The 22,533-nt window shown below is 39.8% G+C and overlaps 1 protein-coding gene across 1 annotated transcript in view; it reads right to left on the bottom strand.

Moving 5' to 3' along the window:
- Nucleotides 1-22,533, bottom strand: part of DIAPH3 (diaphanous related formin 3) — a 563,614-nt gene that overhangs the window by 474,501 nt on the left and 66,580 nt on the right. The window contains 1 exon segment of the mRNA NM_001192614.2: nucleotides 13,086-13,190. Coding sequence (NP_001179543.2) covers nucleotides 13,086-13,190 — 105 coding nt within the window.

Raw genomic sequence — 22,533 nt, 5'->3', positions numbered from 1 at the left:
CACATTTTCATTTAAGTAATACAGGTATACGCGTAAGGGGTCACACATCACTTTTTACGGTGCTGAACCATCTTAAAGCACAAGGTGACAGAAACTCTCAGATACCTATGAACTCCATTTACATGGAGTACATCTCTATAATTTTTTAAATATATTCATATTCAAATCTGAGAAACATGATTCTGAGCTCATCAGGCCTGCTTAATTGCACCAACATCTGCAATCAATTTAAATTCTTTAAGATAGTCTTTCAGCACTTGAAGTGATTTCATGCTGAGATAGATTTAACACACTCACTAATTTATAGACACACACAAGCAGATGAGACCTGTTTTTCCAGGGTGGGGTAGAGTATTGAAGGGCAGTCTGAATTTCCCAATGATCAATGGGATATAAATCACAATGCATTCTGCATAACTTATTTAAATTATATTACATGATAGCACTGCACAAATATAATATAGAAATTAAGACTAAAGTTAGTGCTTTATTTAATTATACTTGTAGGTCATGAACCATTAAAAGGTTTGATGACAGTTTATGAATGAAACAAACAGCAAAACCTTGTGCTATCAGTTGACATTACATAGGAAAATGTTATGCATTAATATACCATTTTCTCCCCTGAAAGTCAAGACTGGGTGGGGCAAGCAACAGGAAGAATACTAACAATTCAGAAACGGTTTTTAACCAAAGACATAAACTGACCAAAAATAAGGAAAAGAACACGAGACTCAAAAATCAGAAGACTAGAGGATCTGGGTAGGTGACAGCAACAGTATAGTTTTTGGATCTCCACAGAAAAACAAACAAAACAACTAAACAGCAAAACCTAACAATATTGAGCAATAAGGTATCTCCATGATCCTCAAAATCCAATCATTTGGAGAGAAACCACTTAACAGTCACAAAATCTTCACAGCATCATGGTCTGATGTAAAGAAGCAGAGAAAGCAACAAGACATCTGAAGATGTGAAAACATATCAGAAACAGCCCAGAGCTATTCTTAAACAGCGTGAGAACAGCAGCTGGAACCAGGAGGGGTGTGGCCCACCCCAGCTCTGGGTGCAGGTCAGAGGTAGGAAGATCTGCAGATCCTGGAGTCGCCGGTGTCCCCGTGAGGACACTGTCCCAGCACTGCGGTCAGGGCTCCCTCCAGGATCCCCGCTGTGGAGAGAGTGCTGAGAGGGAGACCAACATGGGGCTGAGCAACCCTACTGACAACAAAACACAACTGGAAACGCGGCAAACTGCAACTCACCATTTCAAAATGAACTAAGAGAGATGAATATATACATGTTAAAAATAAATGAGACAAACACAGAAAGCAGAATTATTAGGTGGATGCAAAACTAAGTGTGGTTTTGCATTGTTGAACTTTGTCATTTGATATTAGAATACATTCTTAAATAAATGTAGGTATACATCATTTTAATGCACATTTCTCACTCTATGTTTTTTTGCTAATGACTTATTATTTGCTATATAGTTTATATTTATTTTCAATTCAGTTCAGTCACTCAGTCGTGTCCAACTCTTTGTAATTCCATGGACTGCATCATGCCAGGCTTCCCTGACCATCACCAACTGCCGGAGCTTGCTCAAACTCATGTCCATCAACTTGGTGATGCATCCAACCATCTCATCTCTGTTGTCCCCTTCTCCTCCCACCTTTAATCTTTCCCAGCTCCAGGGTCTTTTCAAATGAGTCAGTTCTTCGCATCAGGTGGCCAAAGAATTGGAGTTTCAGCTTCAGTATCAGTCCTTCCAATGAATATTCAGGACTGATTTCCTTTAGGATGGACTGGTCGGATTTCCTTGCAGTCCAAGGGACTCTCGAGAGTCTTCTCCAACACCACAGTTCAAAAGCATCAATTCTTCGGTGATCAGAAACTCTCACATCGATACATGACTACTGGAAAAACCATAGCTTTGAGTAGATGGAGCTTTGTTGGCCAAGTAATGTCTCTGCTTTTTAATATGCTGTCTAGGTTGGTCATAACTTTCCTTCCAAGGAGTAAGCGTCTTTTAATTTAATGGCTGCAATCACCATCTGCAGTGATTTTGGAGCCCAGAAAAATAAAGTCTGACACTGTTTCCACTGTTTCCCCATCTATTTGCCATAAAATGATGGGACTGGATGCCATGATCTTAGTTTTCTGAATGTTGAGCTTTAAGCCAACTTTTTCACTGTCCTCTTTCACTTTCATCAAAAGGCTCTTTAGTTCTTCTTCATGTATTTATTTTAGACTATGGAAATTATATGACTTCCCTGGTAGCTCAGACGGTAAAGTGTCTGTCTACAATGCGGGAAACCCGGGTTCGATCCCTGGGTCGGGAAAAGCGAATTCAGCAATTTTCTTATTAAATTTCAAAATGGGTCATAAAACAGCAGAGACAATTCACAATAATCAACAACACATCTGGCCTAGATATTACTAATGAATGTACATTGTGGGCGGTGGTTCAAGAAGTTTTGTGAAGGAGATGATAGCCTTGACGATGAGGGGCAGAGTAGTCAGCCACTGGAATTGACAACAACCAACTGAGAGAAATCACTGAAGTTGATCCTCTACAGTCACACAAGAAGTTGCCACAGAACTCAATGCTGACCAATGGTCATTCGGCCTTTGAAGCCAATTGAAAGGTGAAAAAGCTTGATAAGTGGATTTCTCAAGAGCTGAGCAAATATCAAAAAAAAAAAAACTGTTGTTCTGAAGTGTCATGTTCTCTTATTCTATGCAACAACAAAACATTTCTCAATGAGATTGTGACATGCAACAAAAGGTGGATTTTATACGACAACCGGAGACAACCAGCTCAGTGGCTGGACTGAAAAGAAGCTCCAAAGCACTTCCCAAAGCCAAATTTGAACCAAAAAAGGTCACGGTCACTGTTTGGTGGTCCGCTGCCAGTCTGACCCACTACAGCTTTCTGAATTCCAGCGCAACCATCACATCTGAGAAGTATGCTCAGCAATACAAAGAGACGCACTGAAAACTGCAACACCTGCAGCCAACACTGGTCACCAGAGAGGGCCCAGTTCTCTTCCACGACAACGTGCGCCCGCATGTGACACAACCAACCAGCGCTCGGGTTACGAGGTTCTGCCTCATCCACTGTACTCACCTGACCTCTCGCCCGTCGGCTACCTCTTCAAGCATCGCAACAACTGTTTGCAGGGAAAACGCTTCCACAAGCAGCAGAAGCAGAAAATGGTTTCCAGGAGGTCACTGAATTCCACAACATGGATTTTTTTTTGCTAGAACTAAACACTTATTCCTTTTTGGCAAAAAATGTGTTGATTGTAATGGTTCCTATTTTGATTAATAGAGATGTGTTTGAGCCTAGTTATAATGATTTAAAATTCAGGGTCCAAAACCACTGTTCCTTTTGTACCAATCTAATAGTAAAGGCTAAAAGAATATAAAATGTAATGGCTATACACTCCATGTAAATATAGTATAACAACAAAAACAGTTGGAGATGTGGACAGTAAATGTAAAAGAAAAAACTTTTAAACACATACACATTTATTTTTTTCCTTTGCTATCTCTCCACTGAAAAGGCCTACAAACCGTAATTAACCCACTAGCAATAAGTATCATTGACAACCAGACTGTTCTTGAAGTATTATTTCCCACCAAAAGAAATGACCGATTCCAGGTCTAGTGTGGGAAAAGAGGGGAGTGCAGGTCATCTTATCCCACCAGATAGAAATGAAACTATGTAGAACAGCAGGGTCACCTCAAAATGACTAGAGGCCAGCTGGACAAGATCCCACTGGTTGAAGATGGGAAAATTTGAGCTTCATTAATAATACCAAAAATAAAGGATCACCTTTTTTATAGGATGATAGGGAACTAATTCAGTATCTTGAAAACTGGCAAAAAGAATCAAGGATTTATCCTAAATTTCCTATATCACACGGTAATCAGTATTTGAGAGAAAATGCCTCTTTATAAATATATTCCAACTAATAAATGAAGTCAAAATTACAGAAATCAAAATTACAGAACTATAAAGTATATATAAAGTAACCTCTGATACAGAACATACTCCTATGGTCCTACCAAAGGGATCAAACCTGAGTCTGATCTAGCCTCTGAACTAGCTGCCATTTTGCAGGAAATAAAAAAGAAAGAGAAAGAGAAACATTAATGTCATCACAAGGATGCAATCAGTAAAATCCAGACTGCCTCAGATAAAATAAAGGGAAGGAGAGGAACTTGAATATTTAAAATATTTTAAAATATCTTTAAGATATTCCAAATATCAAAACATAAGCAACAACAAATGGTATCTGGTAATACAATTTTCAGTGATAAAATTAAAGAAAATCAAGGAAATAATTCCCATAAAATTCAAGGTAGTGATTTAAGGATAAAAAAGCAAAGTTTGACAGGGTTTATGATGGAGTTTCTAAGATGGCTGCCAAGGTTCTGTTTATTGATATCATGATATTCTTATAAATCATTAAGCTACATATTTATTAGTATTTTCTATAACTGTGTTTTACTTTACAATAAAAAGGTTTAGAAAATCAGAAACCCTAGTTTCTGGTCCTAGTTACTATCTGGAGGTTCTCACATACTTCATTTGAAAAATGTTGAAATGCTCTAAGATAATTTCAGACCTAATATAAGTAAAAGACCACCTGAGTAAATTAAAAGATCTCTACCATATGAAAGAGAATAACAAAACTATCCTTAACAGAAACAAACAAAAACAGCAAAATTATTTTTAACTCACTGATCAATGCAATACAGCTTTCCCAAAGGCTACCAAAAAAAAAAAAAAGACTAGTTTAACAGCAATTATATACAAGGAATAGACAAAACCTTCCCTGGTGGCTCTAGTGGTAAAGAACCTGCCTGCCAATACAGGAGGCATAAGAGATGTGGATTCAACCCCTGGGTGAGGAAGATCCCCTGGAAGAGGAAATGACAACCCACTCCAGTATTCGTGCCTGGACCACCCCATGGACAGAGGAGCCTGGCAGTCTATAGACCATGGGGTCGCAAAGAGTCAGACACAACTGAAGCAACTTAGCACACATGCATGCAGACAAAAAGATTGTCTGAATTTACTTTTGGACAATTTCATACCTCACAGAAACCCAAGGACAGAATACTGTACCAGTGAGGAAATGGTAGTGTATCAGGGAAGCACGAAATTGGGAAGGAATGCCTTCTGTACACAAGATGGTCAACCCACTTTTAAGCATGGATAGGATTTACTCTCTTTAGGAGTAAGTAAGAACTGAAAGTATGTCTATTAAGTATTAATACAAACCAAAATTAAGAGGAGTTTAAATTTATTGGCACCACTGAAACTTGAAAACCAGGTACACCCTCTCCCTCCTTGCTGGGCATCTTTTTCCAAAAAAAAGACCAAGTTCTTCCATCTGTTATAGTAGATAACCTTCCCCTACTTTGATGATTTTTCACAAGAGGCCAAGTGTCAGAGAATTTCTTTGTAGTTACAGCATGCCTTTGAACATTCATTTTCACTTACACACAGGCAAACTAGCCCAGAACCCACAGTTGCTTAATAACGGCTTCATGAGTAAATGTTCACCATGCTCAGCCTTTCAATCCTATTAACTTCTAGTCTTTGGCTGAATTAAGGTTACATGAAGGCACCTAGTGACAAGGTTCACCCTGTCCAGTCCAGTAGTTCTCACCCTTGACTGTACTCTGGAATCACCAGGAGAGCATTACTAAACACTGATCCCTGGGTCCCACCTGACTTAATTGAAAATGACAGAACCCAGACATCAAGATTTTTAAAGCTCCCCAAATGACTCTAATGGATATATCAAGGTTGAACACCACTGTTCCTCAAATAAAATTCTTTTCTATTCTTTATTATAGATTGTTTGTTATTTCCACTGACATACTTTTCCCTTTCATTCACTGAAAAACAATCATACATACACAGCGTTTTTCTCAATTTTTCACTTATTCTTTAGAACCGTTCCTGCTTTCAGAAGGTCCATTCCATACAAATACCTGCTCTTCCCTTTCATCTACATCATAATCACAGGCCTCTTCTTTCTGGCACTTGCAAAGTTTTCACTCCTTTTGCAGTTATCAGACATAAGATTAATTATATTCATAAAATCTAAAAAGTAATCACAAACACAGCAAAATATCATAGATCAAACAACAACTCAATAAGCAAGATGAAAACAATCTCAGATGACCTCTAATGCCACAACTGTTTACCGGTAAAAGCACCACTGACCCTGTCAGGCTCTAAAATTCTAGTCAATTTTACCAATAACTAACAGTGTTTCTGTATCTGATGAATCTTTTTTAAAGTGCTATAATAAAAGAAAAAATGTCTTAACTAACAGTAAGATTTTAAAAAAACCAAAAATATACGATTCTAGTTTGAATCCAATATAATTTCTTCCTATTAAAAAAGAAAAGATCACCGTCACCTTTATATTCATCTCCTGCCTAAACAAAAACGCAATACGGTAACAACAGAGAATACAATATACCACTGGTGCTGCTCAGAACAACTCATAAGAAAGCTGGATGAATTTGAGCTGTTGAAAGATAATTTTAGTTGTACATAAATAAAACCTGCCCTGCTGCTAAGTCGTTTCAGTCGTGTCCAACTCTGTGCAACCCCATAGACGGCAGCCCACCAGGCTTCCCCATCCCTGGGATTCTCCAGGCAAGAACACTGGAGTGGGCTGCCATTTCCTTCTCCAGTGCATGAAAGTGAAAGGTGAAAGTGAAGTCGCTCAGTCGTGTCCGACTCTTCGAAACCCCATGGACTGCAGCCCACTAGGCTCCTCCGTCCGTGGAATTTTCTAGGCAAAAGTACTGGAGTGGGGTGCCATTGCCTTCTGCAAAAACCTGCCCTATAAAGGCACAAATGAAAATGAAAATGCCAGATAGATTAGGAAATACTCTCAACAAGAAATTGGTCCATTGCTCTGAGGCTCTGAAATTTTCTCTCTTCAAGACCTGGAGACAAACAGGCAAAGTATCCCAAGAGCACTGATGATAAGTGTCTAACACCAAGTACCAGCACACACTTAACCAAGCTTTTATGTTACAGGGGTGCTTTGATCAAATCTGAAACCTGAAATATAAGCCAGAAAAATCCATGCTAACTCTACCAAGAATGTGTAACTAATTATGATTCATCTAAGTTTCTATGTTTAAATAACCATAATGACAAAAAGTGAGGAAATAAAACAGAGACAACAACTTGATTGACCTATATCTGACTAGGTTTCCAAAATTAACATATGAAACTGAACTCTAAAAAATAAAATGCATACTAAAAGGTATGAAAATACCCTCACTGATATTAAATATTAACAAATCAAGTCTAAGATTTTCTACCTAGAGAAAAAGCACACATACAAATGAGCATACAACTAATATTTCCTCAAAGTGGTTCTTTCCTGGTCAAAATATGCCTAGAAGGCTGATAATGCAGAAAACCACGTCCTCCGTGTTTGAGAATACCACGTCCTACTGAGCTATAACAAGTGCTAATACCTTTCCAAAAGACTTTTGAACACTACATATACTCACCTATATACATACATACATGTATGTATATATATATACATATATGAAAGTCTATAATCCTACATAGAACTCAATATACGCTCAGTCATTTCATCACACTTTTTGAAAAAATTTTGAGTCTTCTATGTATCTTTTAAAATTATGTTCTTAATAGTTGCCATTTATATTTCTTACTAAAGAAGACTAAAGAAGAAATAATATTTAAGAAAGAATTCAAAGAGTAAAGTTAAATGCCATCCAAACTTCTCTAACAGAGGAACACTTGAAGCCACTTGATTCCACTCGACCTGATAACCTAGGAAAGAAAAAAACTAGAAACAAAGTCAAAGGAAGCTAGTAAACTTCCAGGCGCATTTATAAAAGAGGGTTTATGCTTCATTCCTTGGATAAAGAAATCAAATAGGAAAAATCAAGACACAAACAGGGAATGAAGGATGGATGCTTTCATTAGGCACTTTAGAAATGTGAGGTTGGGTCTTTTCATGAAGCCCACCTAAAACGAGCTTGTTACCTGTAGCAGGGACAGATTCCAAAGACATATGGATGGGAGGGCAGGGGGAGGGAGGCACAGGCTGGGGAGCCTGTAAAAACTTTTGATTCCAAGCTAGCACAATCCTCAGGAACTAGAAGTATACATTTTGAAGAAAGATCTTTAAAGCATTATATCTACAACCAAAAAAGACTATATGCTGACAGGTGTCTGGCTGTAGTCTGTATAGAAGTGAACTTGCCTGGACAGTGTCATCATCTCAGTATATAAAAATAAATTAGGGAAAAAGAAAAAGAAGATGAATGGTCCTTCTTAGAGACACAGTGGTTCTTAAAGACATAATAAAGGTGTTTCACTATATAGGGTAAAACACAATGTCTTTCCAAACCCTTCAAATGTCTCTCCCTCTCTCCCCTGAAACCCCACGTCCCCAGGGCACGACGCCCCTCCACCCTGTCCCTTCTCTCCAGACCCCCAATTTCCCCCTCATCCCCACACCAGATGCCCCTCTGCCCCATCCCTTCTCTCCAGACCCCCGATTCCCCCCTCTTCCCCATACCAGACGCCCCTCCGGCCCGTCCCTTCTCTCCTGGCCAGGCTGACTCCTCTCCTCACTCCCTCTCACAGCTCTGACCGTCTTCTTCTTCCAGAGGGTTTGCTTTCACTTTCTAAGATACAGGTTTTGGCCTCTCAGGTTGTCTCCATTTTGAATCACCACAAATTACCCTGAAAAAGCCTAAAAGTGGAACAGCAAATTCTTTCTTCTCAACAGATGGGAAAGAGATTTTTACTAATCCTCTGCAACAGGCTGGGCTTCCCCAGTGGCTCAGCAGTAAAAAATCCATCTGCAACGCAGAAGACAAACAAACAGGAGATGCCAGTTCGATCCCCGAGTCAGGAAGATTCCATGGAGTAGGAAATGGCAAGTGATGTGTGCTCAGTCGTGTCCAACACATTTTTTATATATAAATTTATTTATTTTAATTACTCTTTGAGACTTATGGATTGTAGCCAACCAGGCTCCTCTGTCCATGGAATTTTCCAGGCAAGAGTACTGGAGCGGGTTGCCATTTCCTACACCAAGGGATCTTCCTGACCCAGGGATTGAACCTGCATCTCTTCCATCTCCTGTATTGGCAGGCGGATTCTTTACCACTAGTGCCACTGTCTTTTTGAAAGAAGTGTTCTCCAGTAATTCCCAGATGGTGCGAGTGGTAAAGAACTTTCCTGCCAATGAGGGAGACATAAGAGACATGGGTTCAATCCCTGAGTCAGGAAGATCCCTTGGAGAATATGGCAACCCACTCCAGTATTCTTGCTTGGAGAATCCCATGGACATAGGAGCCTGGAGGGCTACAGTCCATAGTGTTGCAAAGAGTCGGATATGACTGAAGCGACCAAGGATGCATGCATGCATTTTCCAATAGGTTTAGTCACTAAGTCATGTCCGACTCTTGTGACCCATGGACTGTAGCCTGCCAGGCTCCTCTGTCTATGGGATTCTCCAGGCAAGAATACTGGAGTAGGTTGCCATTTCCTTCTCCAATTTTCCAACAAACTTGCTGCTAATCATCTAAAGCAAGTCATTTACCAAGAAATGGCCACCAAGCCTTGCAGTGACTCCAAAGATCTTTTAGATACTTCTTTGGATAGCAAGGCGATCAGTCCTGGGTGTTCTTTGGAAGGAATGATGCTAAAGCTGAAACTCCAATACTTTGACCGCCTCATGAGAAGAGTTGACTCATTGGAAAAGACTCTGAAGCTGGGAGGGATTGGGGGCAGGAGGAAAAGGAGACGACAGAGGATGAGATGGCTGGATGACATCACTGACTCGATGGACTTGAGTGTGAGTGAACTCCGGGAGGTGGTAATGGACAGGGAGGCCTGGTGTGCTGCAGTTCATGGGGCCGCAAGGAGTCGGACACGACTGAGCAACTGAACTGACTTGGTTAGAAAGAGAAATTTCCAGAGGGAATTAAAGAGACACTCCACATACCCAAAAGGACATCTGGATGGCCTACAGGATGTTTACAGCAGCAAAGCAAAACCCAGCTCCAGGCAGCTTAAATAACAGCAGACACCACCTCACGTCACAGCACAGTCTGGCACAGGCCTGCACCGAGCCAGAGCAGCAGCTCCAGGGCGTCAGTTGCCGAGCACCGCATACCCAGCCCAACCACGACCAGCAGGAAAGGCAGCCTGCCCACTCTGGTCCAGGGAGAGCATTCTCGGAAGCCTCACCAGAGCCAGCCATCAGACTGCACAGGCCAAAAGGCCCTAGGAAGTTAGAAACATGTGAGTATGGCATTTTTAGCTTCTAAATATGACATTTGCTTAGTACATTTTAATAATATTTCCTAACTGAAGAAATTCAGTTGTAGTATTCAGCCACCTAAACCAAAACTTGGAAGATCTTGAAAACAATCTAGTTTGATTGATGGCTTTTTTAGTGTTCCCCTCCCCCCTATTTTAAAGTCAAGCTGATCTACTTCAGGGCTAATTTAAGGGTTAACATTGCTAAAGTGTTATCAAATCATCAATATACTATCTTCCAAAAAAGAATATTAATGCTTACCCACAAAAGAGAATCTCAAAGCAGATTCTAAGGCTAAAATGGTAACATCTGACACAAACTTGCCACATTCTCCCTAGAACAACCTATCTATGAACTCATTGCCTTTCTCAGAGAAATTTTTTCAGTACTCATTAACCTAAATATACTGGCATAACAAAGTCCACATCCTATACTTAATGAATGTGTTTTTACTTCCACAGCAAAAGTAGATGACTGGTCAGCTTGAACTCTCTACAATGTTAACCATTTGCCAAATTATTCAGAACCCTTCTAGGAGAGTCATGACCCTTCACACACCAATTAAAAGCTTTACTCATACTTCAGATAGTTAATCTATTTCAATTCTGATAATCTAATTATCTAATTCGGGGAGTCCAAAATAATTAGAGGATTAAAGTTTAAAATCAGTGAATGTGAACTGAAACAGATCCACTGTGTAGAAGTTCAGAATGTTCTGTTCTATTAAAAAGTTTATCTGAAATCCCAGAATTAAACTGCACTACTATGCCAAGGTTTTCTAAACCAGTTCTAACTAATGTATTATCTCCTGTAATTATATTAAGTGAATTCATGCTTGTTGGATTTAAAATTCTCTAACAGGAGACTCTGGAGAAGGTAATGGCACCCCACTCCAGTACTCCTGCCCGGAAAATCCCATGGACAGAGCCTGGTAGGCTGCACTCCCTGGGGTCGCTAGGACTCAGACACGATTGAGCGACTTCACTTTCACTTTTCACTTTCATGCATTGGAGAAAGAAATGGCAACCCACTCCAGTGTTCTTGCCTGGAGAATCCCAGGGTCGGCGGAGCCTGGTGGGCTGCCATCTCTGGGTAGCACAGGGTCGGACACGACTGAAGCAACTTAGCAGCAGCAAAAGCAGCAACAGGAGACTCTGCCCGATGACTCTACAGAAACCAGTTACACCATCCCCACTCCCCCTGCTTTCCCCCCACGTCACATTTGACCTCCCATGACATGCTTGTGTGTTTCTGTCATGTGTGTCCCATGTTGCTCCATACAACACAATGACACACTATTCTGGCGCTCAATCACTAGGGCCTTAAGTAGTGCCTTACGTACAGACACTTTATGTTTAGTGAATGTCTTAGAAATGCAGACTAATGAGAAACTTGTATTTTACTAAGATACATTTACTTATATTTTTAATTGTGTTTTGTAGTATAATGATTTCAACAGTAAGAATAATAAATCACAAAGAAAAATAAAAAGTAAACAACTGCTACTACAACCTCTGCTACCACAAGAGGCAACCAACCAGTTAAAAATCTGTTATGTTCTAATCACAGTTAATTTAATTCTGACAACAAGCATATGGTGAAGTTAGTATTAGCTCCATCTTATGTAGAAGGAGACTGAGGATCAAAAAGACAAAATTAGATGTCCAAGATCAAACAGAAGATAGTCAGTCTAAAACACAGTCTAAAGCCCCACTGCTAATTTCAGTGGCAGGATGCAGGGCCCATCTATAGAAAGAGCTGGGAAAAACACAGTACTCAGTGAATTCCACATCTGAACATCAGGCTGCCAAAAAATGAGACATGCTTAAAAATTAAACATCACTTGAGTCTTTCTTCCAAAAGCAATACCTGAGTCACTGACTGGCCTAAGTAGATAAATGGAGTCACAGTATAAATAACTCATATTCTTGTAAACTGGCCATAGGCTAAAGTATCCCGTGAAAACAACAGTGTGTTTAGTTATTTTTCTCCAGTTCAGTTCTATTTTATGTTCAGCCAAAAGCATTCTCTATTGTCTTTTTACTGAGCCTTGCTTCCTCATTAGCTTCCACTGTATATTTTTCATCCAATCCATTTAGTCACAATTCTATGACTGGTCAAGCTCATTTGTTGTTCCATGAAATAAATTCTATGTGCCAGTCGTGTTTCTCAGACATTTAGTCATTACTTCCACCCACATACTTCATGTTTCCCTAGAAAAGCAGCAGCCATGTGGAGACGTAAGGCTCCTCTCAGTGTCTACATTTACAATTTGTTACAAGCTAATTTTACCCACAGGGAAACTCACATTAAACATATGCCTCTAAGCCACGATTATGCATTCTGAGTTAGGTAGTTAGAGTCAAATCAGTCTCACTTTTCTAAAATACAAATATTATCCTAATTTATAAGTGACATGAGAGATCAATACCCATCTTAATTCACTAACAAGGAGAGATGATCTAAAGTGAGCAGATCAAGCAACCACAGTGTTTCTTAACACTGTGAATGGCTAAAAAATAAAAGTTTAAAAGCCATAAGGTAAGAAATACTTGTAAATTAAACAAACTTACTATAATACTTGTACCTTTAATTATACATTTAAAAGCTCTCTGACTACAGCTGCCCGCAAACTTAGGTGCTCCATTAGACACATGCATTGTTCGCTGTACTACGACATGTTTCAGCAGTATTTCTCAACTTGACAGCTTTACTTACTGTCTTGGAAGCAGTATTAATGTACTGCATCACCATTTCTTTTTTGATACTGAAGTCCTTTTCCCGCAATGGTGCCTTTTTAGCTTCATTTAAATTCATATCTTCCTGGAAAACACAATTAAAAAGCCTTGTTTTAGAATCTAAGTAGAGCAGCAATTCTACATACACAATGAACAGAAAATCAATAATTTGTGACTAAAGCAGCAGTAATTGTTTTGGAATGATTTCCATGTAGCTCTGCCTGGAGGAAAAAAGAAAGAAAGAAACTTTGAGATACAGAGAAGAGTATTCTAGATCATTTGAGCAGGTAAAATACTTACCAGAAAAACTTAAAATTCACAACAGGCTAGTAAAATTACACTGACATCATTATAGATAATTAGACAGTTGAAGATTTCTGCCTTCCATAAATATATTAGGAGTCACAATTTATACATATTTGTGAAATATATATTATATAAAAATATATAAGCTTTTTTTTTTACAACAGTTGCACCTAAAGCCATCTTGCACCATTCTGAAAGCACCGTTTCACATATCGTAAAAAGTAAAAAATAAGCCAGTCCCTTTCCAGGTTCTGATAAGCTGCAAGCATATCAATTCAGTTCATTTCAGTTCAGTCACTCAGTTGTGTCTGACTCTTTGCGACCCCATGAATCACAGCACGCCAGGCCTCCCTGTCCATCATCAACTCCCAGAGTTCACTCAGACTCACGTCCATCGAGTCAGTGATGCCATCCAGCCATCTCATCCTCTGTTGTCCCCTTCTCCTCCTGCCCCCAATCCCTCTCAGCATCAGAGTCTTTTCCAATGAGTCAACTCTTCGCATGAGGTGGACAAAGTACTGGAGTTTCAGCTTTAGCATCATTCCTTCCAAAGAAACCCCAGGGCTGATCGCCTTCAGAATGGACCAGTTGGATCTCCTTGCAGTCCAAGGGACTCTCAAGAGTCTTCTCCAACACCACAGTTAAAAGCATCAATTCTTCGGCGCTCAGCCTTCTTCACAGTCCAACTCTCACATCCATACATGACCACAGGAAAAACCATAGCCTTGACCAGACGGGCCTTTGTTGGCAAAGTAATGTCTCTGCTTTTGAATATGCTACCTAGGTTGGTCATAACTTTCCTTCCAAGGAGTAAGAGTCTTTTAATTTCATGGCTGCAGTCACCATCTGCAGTGATTTTGGAGCCCCCAAAAAACAAAGTCTGACACTGTTTCCCCATCTGTTTCCCGCATATACCAAATACCTAATACTGATCCCAACAAAAGGCAAAGAATTTTACAGTTTGAACTGTCACTTCTTTACCCAGCAAAGAAATGAAGTGTTAAGTGCTCACTTGTGCCCAACTCTGCAGCCCTATGGACTGTAGCCTACCAGGCTCCTCTGTCCATGGAATTCTCCAGGGAAGAATACTGCAGTGGATTGCCATTCCCTTCTCCAAAGGATCTTCCTGACTCAGTGATCAAACCCAGGTCTCCCACATTGCTGACAGATTATTTATTTACTGTTTGAGCTATCCAGGAAACCTATCCCTATCAAAAACATACATTAATTAATTTATTGAATATTCTAAATCACATAAAAGTTGCTCTCATGAAAAGAGGTACCACCTAAAAACCTAACATTTCTTAACAGCACCATTCAAAATAAGGGTTTATGTAACCTAGATCCAGCTATAGGTCTAACTGTGACTAAAAAACACAAGTCATGAATATCCAGATAAAGATATGAAATGCAACCAGAATCTATCAATTAATCTGCTTAAGGAAAAGGTTATTCTGACAAAGGAAGGGAGGCTGAGGTAAGACAAAAGTGGCTGAAGGAAAGAGCAGTTCAAATGGACTTCCTTCTGATCTTAGCCTTGGGTCATTTGTGTGCAATGCTAAGACATTTGAATGTATATAAACTCCATATACACTCAGAACTGGGCCCATAAAAATCAGGGCTTTGGATCACCTAGGGAGGCTGAAAGCTAAATTTTTTTCTAAGTTTTATAAGGGTGCTACAATTCAGATGCTACAGTTTATGCCTTTAGCTGACTCAGGTTTTGGCTAGCAAACCTCTGAAGCACTTAAAAGTCAAAATTCCCTTCATTTCACCTTGATATAAAATTTCAGATCTTAGAAGTTGTTGCATTTGAAATTCCAATAAAAGGTAGTAATTAGTAATGTCACTCTTGGCTGTTCAGGTTAGAAACATCCTATTATGTGAATAATTATTTATTTTCTTATTTTCTCTCTAAGCCAGTGATTTTCAACAGGCCTTAACACTACTTAGGAAGCATTTTGGAAATGTCTCAGGGCATTTCAGTTGTCATGGTGACTGAGGTGATGCTACCAGTATTTACAGGGGAAAGGTATGCTAGACATTCTGCGACACATGGACTAGTCCTGCACAAGGAATTTTCCTGTCTCCCACTGAGAGATGCACAAACAGAGAGGGAAAATCATAATTACCTAAGCCTAGACTCCAATTCCGTGAAATTAGACATACAATGGAATTAATAGGTAAGTTGTTACCTATTTAATACTTTATATTATATATCTTTAATATATATTGAATTTTCCAAAAATCCAACTACTGTGTAAATTATAGTTCCAGTTTTCGTTTTAAGCTGCACCATCATTTGTGCTTCATTTCTGAAATTCAGGTATCCCAGAACAATACTGCTTGTGGTATCTGAACCAACAGAACAGAACAATACCTGTATCAACCTACATTGTAGCTGTTGCATTCACAGTGGCATGAGGCGAAGATTCCAGGATGTGACTTTACTGCACCTTCTTGAGTAGTCAATGGCCAACTGTTTGTATTATTCCCCGGTGGCTCTGCTACTAAAGAATCCTCCTGCTCATGCAGGATACACAGGAGATGCAGGTTTGATACCTTGGTCAGGAAGATCCCCTGGAGAAGGAAATGGCAACGCGCTCCAATATTGCATGGAAAATTCCATGGACAGAGGAGCCTGGCAGGCTACAGTTCATGGGGATCACAGAGTTGGATACAATTGAACACACGTACACACACACACACACACACACACACAGGATTTCTTTGGAAGGAATGATGCTAAAGCTGAAACTCTAGTACTTTGGCCACCTCGTGCGAAGAGTTGACTCATTGGAAAAGACTGTCAGACTGGGAGGGATTGGGGGCAGGAGGAGAAGGGGATGACAGAGGATGAGATGGCTGGATGGCATCACTGACTCGATGGACGTGAGTCTCAGTGAACTCCAGGAGTTGGTGATGGACAGGGAGGCCTGGCGTGCTGCGATTCATGGGGTCGCAAAGAGTCGGACACCACTGAGCGACTGAACTGAACTGAACAGTAAAGTAATAAATTGATTTTTTAATTATGAGTGAAGACAGCTTATATGATCTATAAACAATATTTAAGGAAAAGTGGTGAGGAAGTTAAGAAACAATTGTTACAAAAGGTAGGAGTGGGTACATAAGAACCTGTGTTTTAAATTATTCACTATGTTTTTTAGTTTCCATCTAATGGCCAAACATGATCCAGCCTCTTTAACCTGCAAATTAAAATACTTAATAGATACAGAAAACTAAAAAACAGAAAGCCCATTACTGTGACTGAAATCAAAACAAAATTGTAAGACGGAGACTTGTAAGAAAGAAAAGACTACTGCTTTCTTTCGTGAAATGCCTTTTCAAGATGACATGAGCTTATGCACAAACGTTGTACATGTGGACTTAAGGAAGAAACCCAGAACTGCCATAAATAAATTAAATTATATATATATTAAAAAGCAGCTGCATCTGGATTCTCACTTGAGCCTGCAATGCAGTGGGCAGTAGTAGTCCCTAGATGGACAGACAAGCTTGACACCACCCGAGTCAGTCAGCCACTGTCTGCAGGAACACGGCTCCCTGAAGCCACGGCTCTGGATTAAGATGGCAGCTGTGAGCCACCAGGAGTCAACACGCACACCCACGTGTGCCTGTACCAGCCATGCAAAGGGGGTCTTAGAGGGGCAGCAACGGCATCCAGGACACCATTTGAGTACAACGTACTTAGTGTTATAACAAGATTACTTTCTAAGCAGAACTGAATAATACAGAGGGCCTCGTGTATGGCTGATACAAGCAACACAAACTTATGCATGTTTACCAATTCTTCCATTCAAGCATAAGTCAATCAATACGGCTACATATTGTATGGACAGAGAAGGACACGGTAGTTACGGATTTTATAAAAGCCCTAAAAAACAGTTTATTTCCATATATGCAAACATTGATATATAATTCATTAAATACCTATAATAAATAAAATAATGAACAAATGATGCATAGAATACATAACTTTACAAGGTCTGAGGAATACTTTGAATGAGACTAATACTTCCATGGATATAAGATAAATATGGATTTCCTTAATTGGAAAAACCTTATCAGTTGGCTATTTAACAGAATATATCTCATTCAAAAATATTTTTTGAGCAGTCATCAATCAAAACTTCAGTTTTGATCAGTCTAAAGAGTAATTATCAGTTTTGTTGCTAAAGTACTACTAATGCCTTAGTAACATACATTGTAAATTAATTCATTTATAGCACTACCTTCATATACATGTTTAAACACAACCTTTTTGCCTGGGGAAATTGGGAGTTGCAACACCAAAAAGTAATTTTCCTCTAGTTAATTACTTTCTAATTAAAAGCTACACCTAAATTGAATCACTGTGCTGTTTTACTATGTGAGTCTGACTAGCACTAGGGACAGATTTCAAAAATACAGGGAAGAAATACTGAAGGAAAAAATACTGAGGGGCATGATACAAAATAAGCAGGATTGTTGGAAAGTGTCAAGATGATCAGAGATGAAGAAGTACCACTGATGAGGAGACGCAAGAGACATGGCAAACCAAACACAAGATGGGATGCTGGGCTGGATCTCAGAAAAGGAAAAGCACTTCAGTGGGAAAACTGCCAACATCTAAATCAAGTCCGTGGTTTAGTAAGAACCAATGATGGTTGGTTAGAAACTAATTAATTAGAAACTAATTAATTTCTTAGTATTAATAACAGCACTAAAGTTATATAAGACGTTGGCATTCTAGGAAGTTGGGTGCAGGGTATAAAAGAATCCTCCATACCGTTTTTGCAACTCTTCTAAGATTATTTCAAAATAAAGTTCTTAAGAACTAAATTAAAATACTCATAAAAATTCTGCTATATAAAATAACTTGAAAAGAACAAGAAAAATTGAACATCCCACATTTTTTAAAAATACAGTAATTTGGGGGGAATTCCCTGGCAACCCAGGGGTTAGGACTGTGCACTCTCACTGCCAAGGGCTGGGCTTCAACCCCTGGTCAGGGAACTAAGATCCCACAAGCTGCACAGTGAGGCTAAAAACAAACAAAAATATATATATAGCAATTTTTTAAAAGTCCATTAAATGAAAGGAGTACATTTGTAGTGTATTTGGTTACAGTAAATACACACAAACTTGATAGAGGAGAGGGAAGTAAAGGAACCACTATCGATAAATCTGAATCAGACACACGTTAACAGAAGTCCATTAGAAACCTAAAGGTCAGGTATCTTTTGGAATTTTCCAAAACACAAAGTTCAAGTTGTTCACATGTCCTCCCATACCCATTCCAAAGGTGCTCTGTGAACCACCCTTCTCACGCACTCTCCTAGCATCCCTTGCTACATCTTTTCACAAGGACCATGTTTCTAATCTTAAACAATGGTTAAATTCAAGCCAGGCACTGTGCTACAACACTCAGAAGCACCATTTGTTTAATACTCAGTAAAAACCCTTTGGGTTATGTACTGTCTCTTCTTTACTGATTAGAGAAGTGAGACGGAAGGAAGTTCTGTAAGCTGACCATAAGCCTTGCAGCTCAGCTTTGTGCGTCCATTCTTATCTCCATATTATGTATCTCTACTATCTGCAGCCCCCTTCCTTTGGGGCTAAGGCCATCTCACACCCTTGGGAGCGGATTCCCCCTACTGCCCATGCTGTGACACCCCTCCTGCCTTCCCCACAACCAGCAACCCTCATTTCCACTTTCCTCACCCGTGGTCTTCATGACCACACCTGGGCCTTTTATCTAAAAACAGTCCTACCTCGAGTATCATCATCATGTCCAAGATCCTCCTCTCTGATCACAATCTTCCATCTTTTCACTTCTCCCACTTCCAAGCCACCTATTTCTCGACCTCAGTGAAACCTCAGTGTTATGACCTACTCCATTATCTCCCAAGCAGGCTAACTTTGTGATCTACCTGTTCCTCTAACATTGATGGGAAATCACAGGAATCTCTCCTCACATTCCCTAAAGTACTTATTTCAAACTGGCCATTCGCCAGAAGCTACGAAACCATCATGTCTACCTATCATTTTCAGTAAGCACATTTTAATTTTCTCCAGGAAAAGGAACACACCATCAATTTCCTGTTTGTTCTATTACCAATTTATCTGCACACTCATTCTCCTGTACCAACTCCTGTATCGATTCAAAGATAATCCCACTCATTTATCCTCTGGATCCTCTTTCCTCTCCCCTCCTAAAAGGGCACTGCACATCAATTACCTTGCTTCCATCCCATTTCACTAAATTCTTCTAGCTTGTTGGGTCTCATTACATAAAGATGATAATCCCTAATGGATTAAAAATTCAAAGAAAAAAGCCTCCCCTCAAGCCCTAGTTCTCCTTTATATATGCTTTTGTTTTTCCTCCATCACAGATAATTTTTAAAAGATTTTTTTTCTACACTTGCTGTGTCATTCACAGTGCATATACTCTTTAGATATCTATCAAATGAGACATCACAAAAACTCCCAAATAGAATTTGCTAAACTTCTTTGGGACAAACATGAAACGTAGGTAGTTTTCTGGGAGATGGAGTTGGAGCCAGAGCCAGAGATAATAATCAGAGTCTGAGACTAGAACAATGACGGAAACCAGGTCCAGCTCCAGAGGCAGGGTCTCCAGGCGGTGGTGCCAGCACTGGCCAAGCTAAAAGTCTGTCACGTCTTCAGGGAGCACGAGCAGAACCACACGCAGCCACTCACCTAGATCAGCCTACGCCTACACAGCAGCCCCTGCTTGAGATGCGAATAAGGCTGAGATACCGCCAAGACAGAGGGGGTGACTCTGTGCGGTGCTGCATCCTCTTAGAGGAAAGAAGGGGCACACATTTTCCTAACCTGCACAAGAACACCAAATGGGGAGCTGTGGCCCTCACCTGGAAGCCAGGTCAATGACATGGAGTCAAGCCAGCAGCTTTTAAGATGCACCAGAGAACTCTTCCTGTGTGTCAGATGGGGCTGGAAGTTCCCACAAACCAGGATAATTCAAGTTTGCTATTATCTTTACATACCTTGACTCCATCCTAGGCTGATAAAACACTGACACAAAATATATACCTCCCACATTTTCTTTGGCAAAACTGAGAAAGGGAAAAAGATGTAATCTTAATAATCACGCGCATACACGCAACTAGTGAGCACCGAGGAGTAATCAAGCAGAGAATGGCAAACAGAGAGTGGACACTTTTTCAACTGAACTACAAACATTAGACTATTTTCATTCATGAATGTGGATTTTACAGGACAGCATGCTCATTAAATTTACATACATCAAGTTGAGTGGGATAGTTAATGCCATGGAGAGAATAAATTTAAAATGATTGACTATTTGGAGAATTAAGCAAATATACAAGCAGCAAGTTGAAGATGGTCAGGTGCAAGGAAATTCACCCACAGTGGAAAAACACTACAGACAAGCAGAAGCATGACTAGAGTTATAAAATAGGTGCTAGAAAAACAGTACAACAGTGGATCAAAACATCCATATGGATGAATAAGCAAAATATTAAAATGTAAAAACCGGAAGCAGAGCAATACCAAAATCAAGCATTCTTACTAAGTCAACAGTTATCATCTGATTTCAATAGTGTTCAATGCTTTATTCCATGGGTTAAAGCCAAAATAATTGTTCTTGGTAGCAGTTTTGCTAAAATTTTTTCCAGTACAGCCACAAATTGGTTAAGCATTTTAAGAAGTCCACCCTGATCCCCTAATTACTTCTGAGACCTCAGAGCTCAACATACTATAAGCACAATTTTACCCATATTTCTTCTAGAAGTGTGATTCTATGCTTCCCCTCACTGGAATGCAGCTTCCCCATCACACAGTGTCAAAGGTCTTACCGATGCTTAGCCCTACTGAGCTGTGTTCTCACCACCAGGAACAGTGTAGTGCCAAATGCAAAATCGAAGGCTTCATGATCTCATTCCAGGTAATCACATACTCTCAAACAGTACACGATAACTGAATCTCACATAGCTCAGCAATTTAATAAACTCCATTCTTAGATTAAGCCTAAGTAAAATCAGGAAACCTGTAAAAGATAAGTACAACCAAAACCCTGGAACTTGGAATTAACTTTATATTACTACTTTATATTCAAGATGCCCATAAATGTGCTAAAGCTATAACACAGCTTTTCTTTCTTTGTCCATCACGTTTACTATGTCCTTAAATAAGTGTTAGTTGCTCAGTCGTGTCCAACTCTTTGCAACCCCATGGACCACAGCCTTCCAGGCTCCTCTGTCCATGGGATTCTTCAGGCAAGAATACTGGAGTGGGTTACCATTTCCTTCTCCAGGAGATCTTCCCAACCCAGGGATCAAACCTGGGTCTCCAGCATTGTAGGCAGACTCTACCGTCTGAGCCACCAGGGAAGCTCATGTTCTTATATAAACCTTTATAATAATCCTTTCATTTTTATACAGAACTATGATTATGAAACGGAGAAGGCAATGGCACCCCACTCCAGTACTCTTGCCTGGAAAATCCCATGGATGGAGGAGCCTGGTGGGCTGCAGTCCATGAGGTCTCTAAGAGTTGGACACGACTGAGTGACTTCACTTTCACTTTTTCACTTTCATGCATTGGAGAAGGAAATGGCAAACCACTCCAGTGTTCTTGCCTGGACAATCCCAGGGGCAGGAGAGCCTGGTGGGCTGACGTCTATGGGGTCACACAGAGTCGGACACGACTGAAGTGACTTAGCAGCATGATTATGAAGAGTCGGTTTTTTGGTTTCACCAATAGTGGGGTTAGATTCACTATTCTATTCTCAATGTCCTTACTCAATCCAATTAAAATTAATGGGAAATCAGATGGCTAGCTCAGTAACAGGACTGCAGCCAGAAAACAGCACTTATCCAGAGGTTGACAGTGAACTCATAAAATTCTTATTCAACCAAATATTCTAATTGGAGCTTGCACAAAGAGTTCAAACTATCTCCATTTGAAACCAAATTTTAATTTAATCTAAAGCCAGTATCAGAGACTAAACAAACACACAAGAAACTTAAGTATCATTTTTCACATACTATAAATTTCAGCAGAACAGACAAGAAATGAGAGTAACACTCAGCAAGCTGCTCAACTCTAATTTATTT

The sequence above is a fragment of the Bos taurus genome, chromosome 12, assembly GCF_002263795.3.
Source record: "Bos taurus isolate L1 Dominette 01449 registration number 42190680 breed Hereford chromosome 12, ARS-UCD2.0, whole genome shotgun sequence".
Classification (NCBI taxonomy): domain Eukaryota; kingdom Metazoa; phylum Chordata; class Mammalia; order Artiodactyla; family Bovidae; genus Bos; species Bos taurus.
The sequence above is the reverse complement of the archived record's forward strand: the minus strand, read 5'-3'. Positions and strand labels throughout refer to the sequence as shown.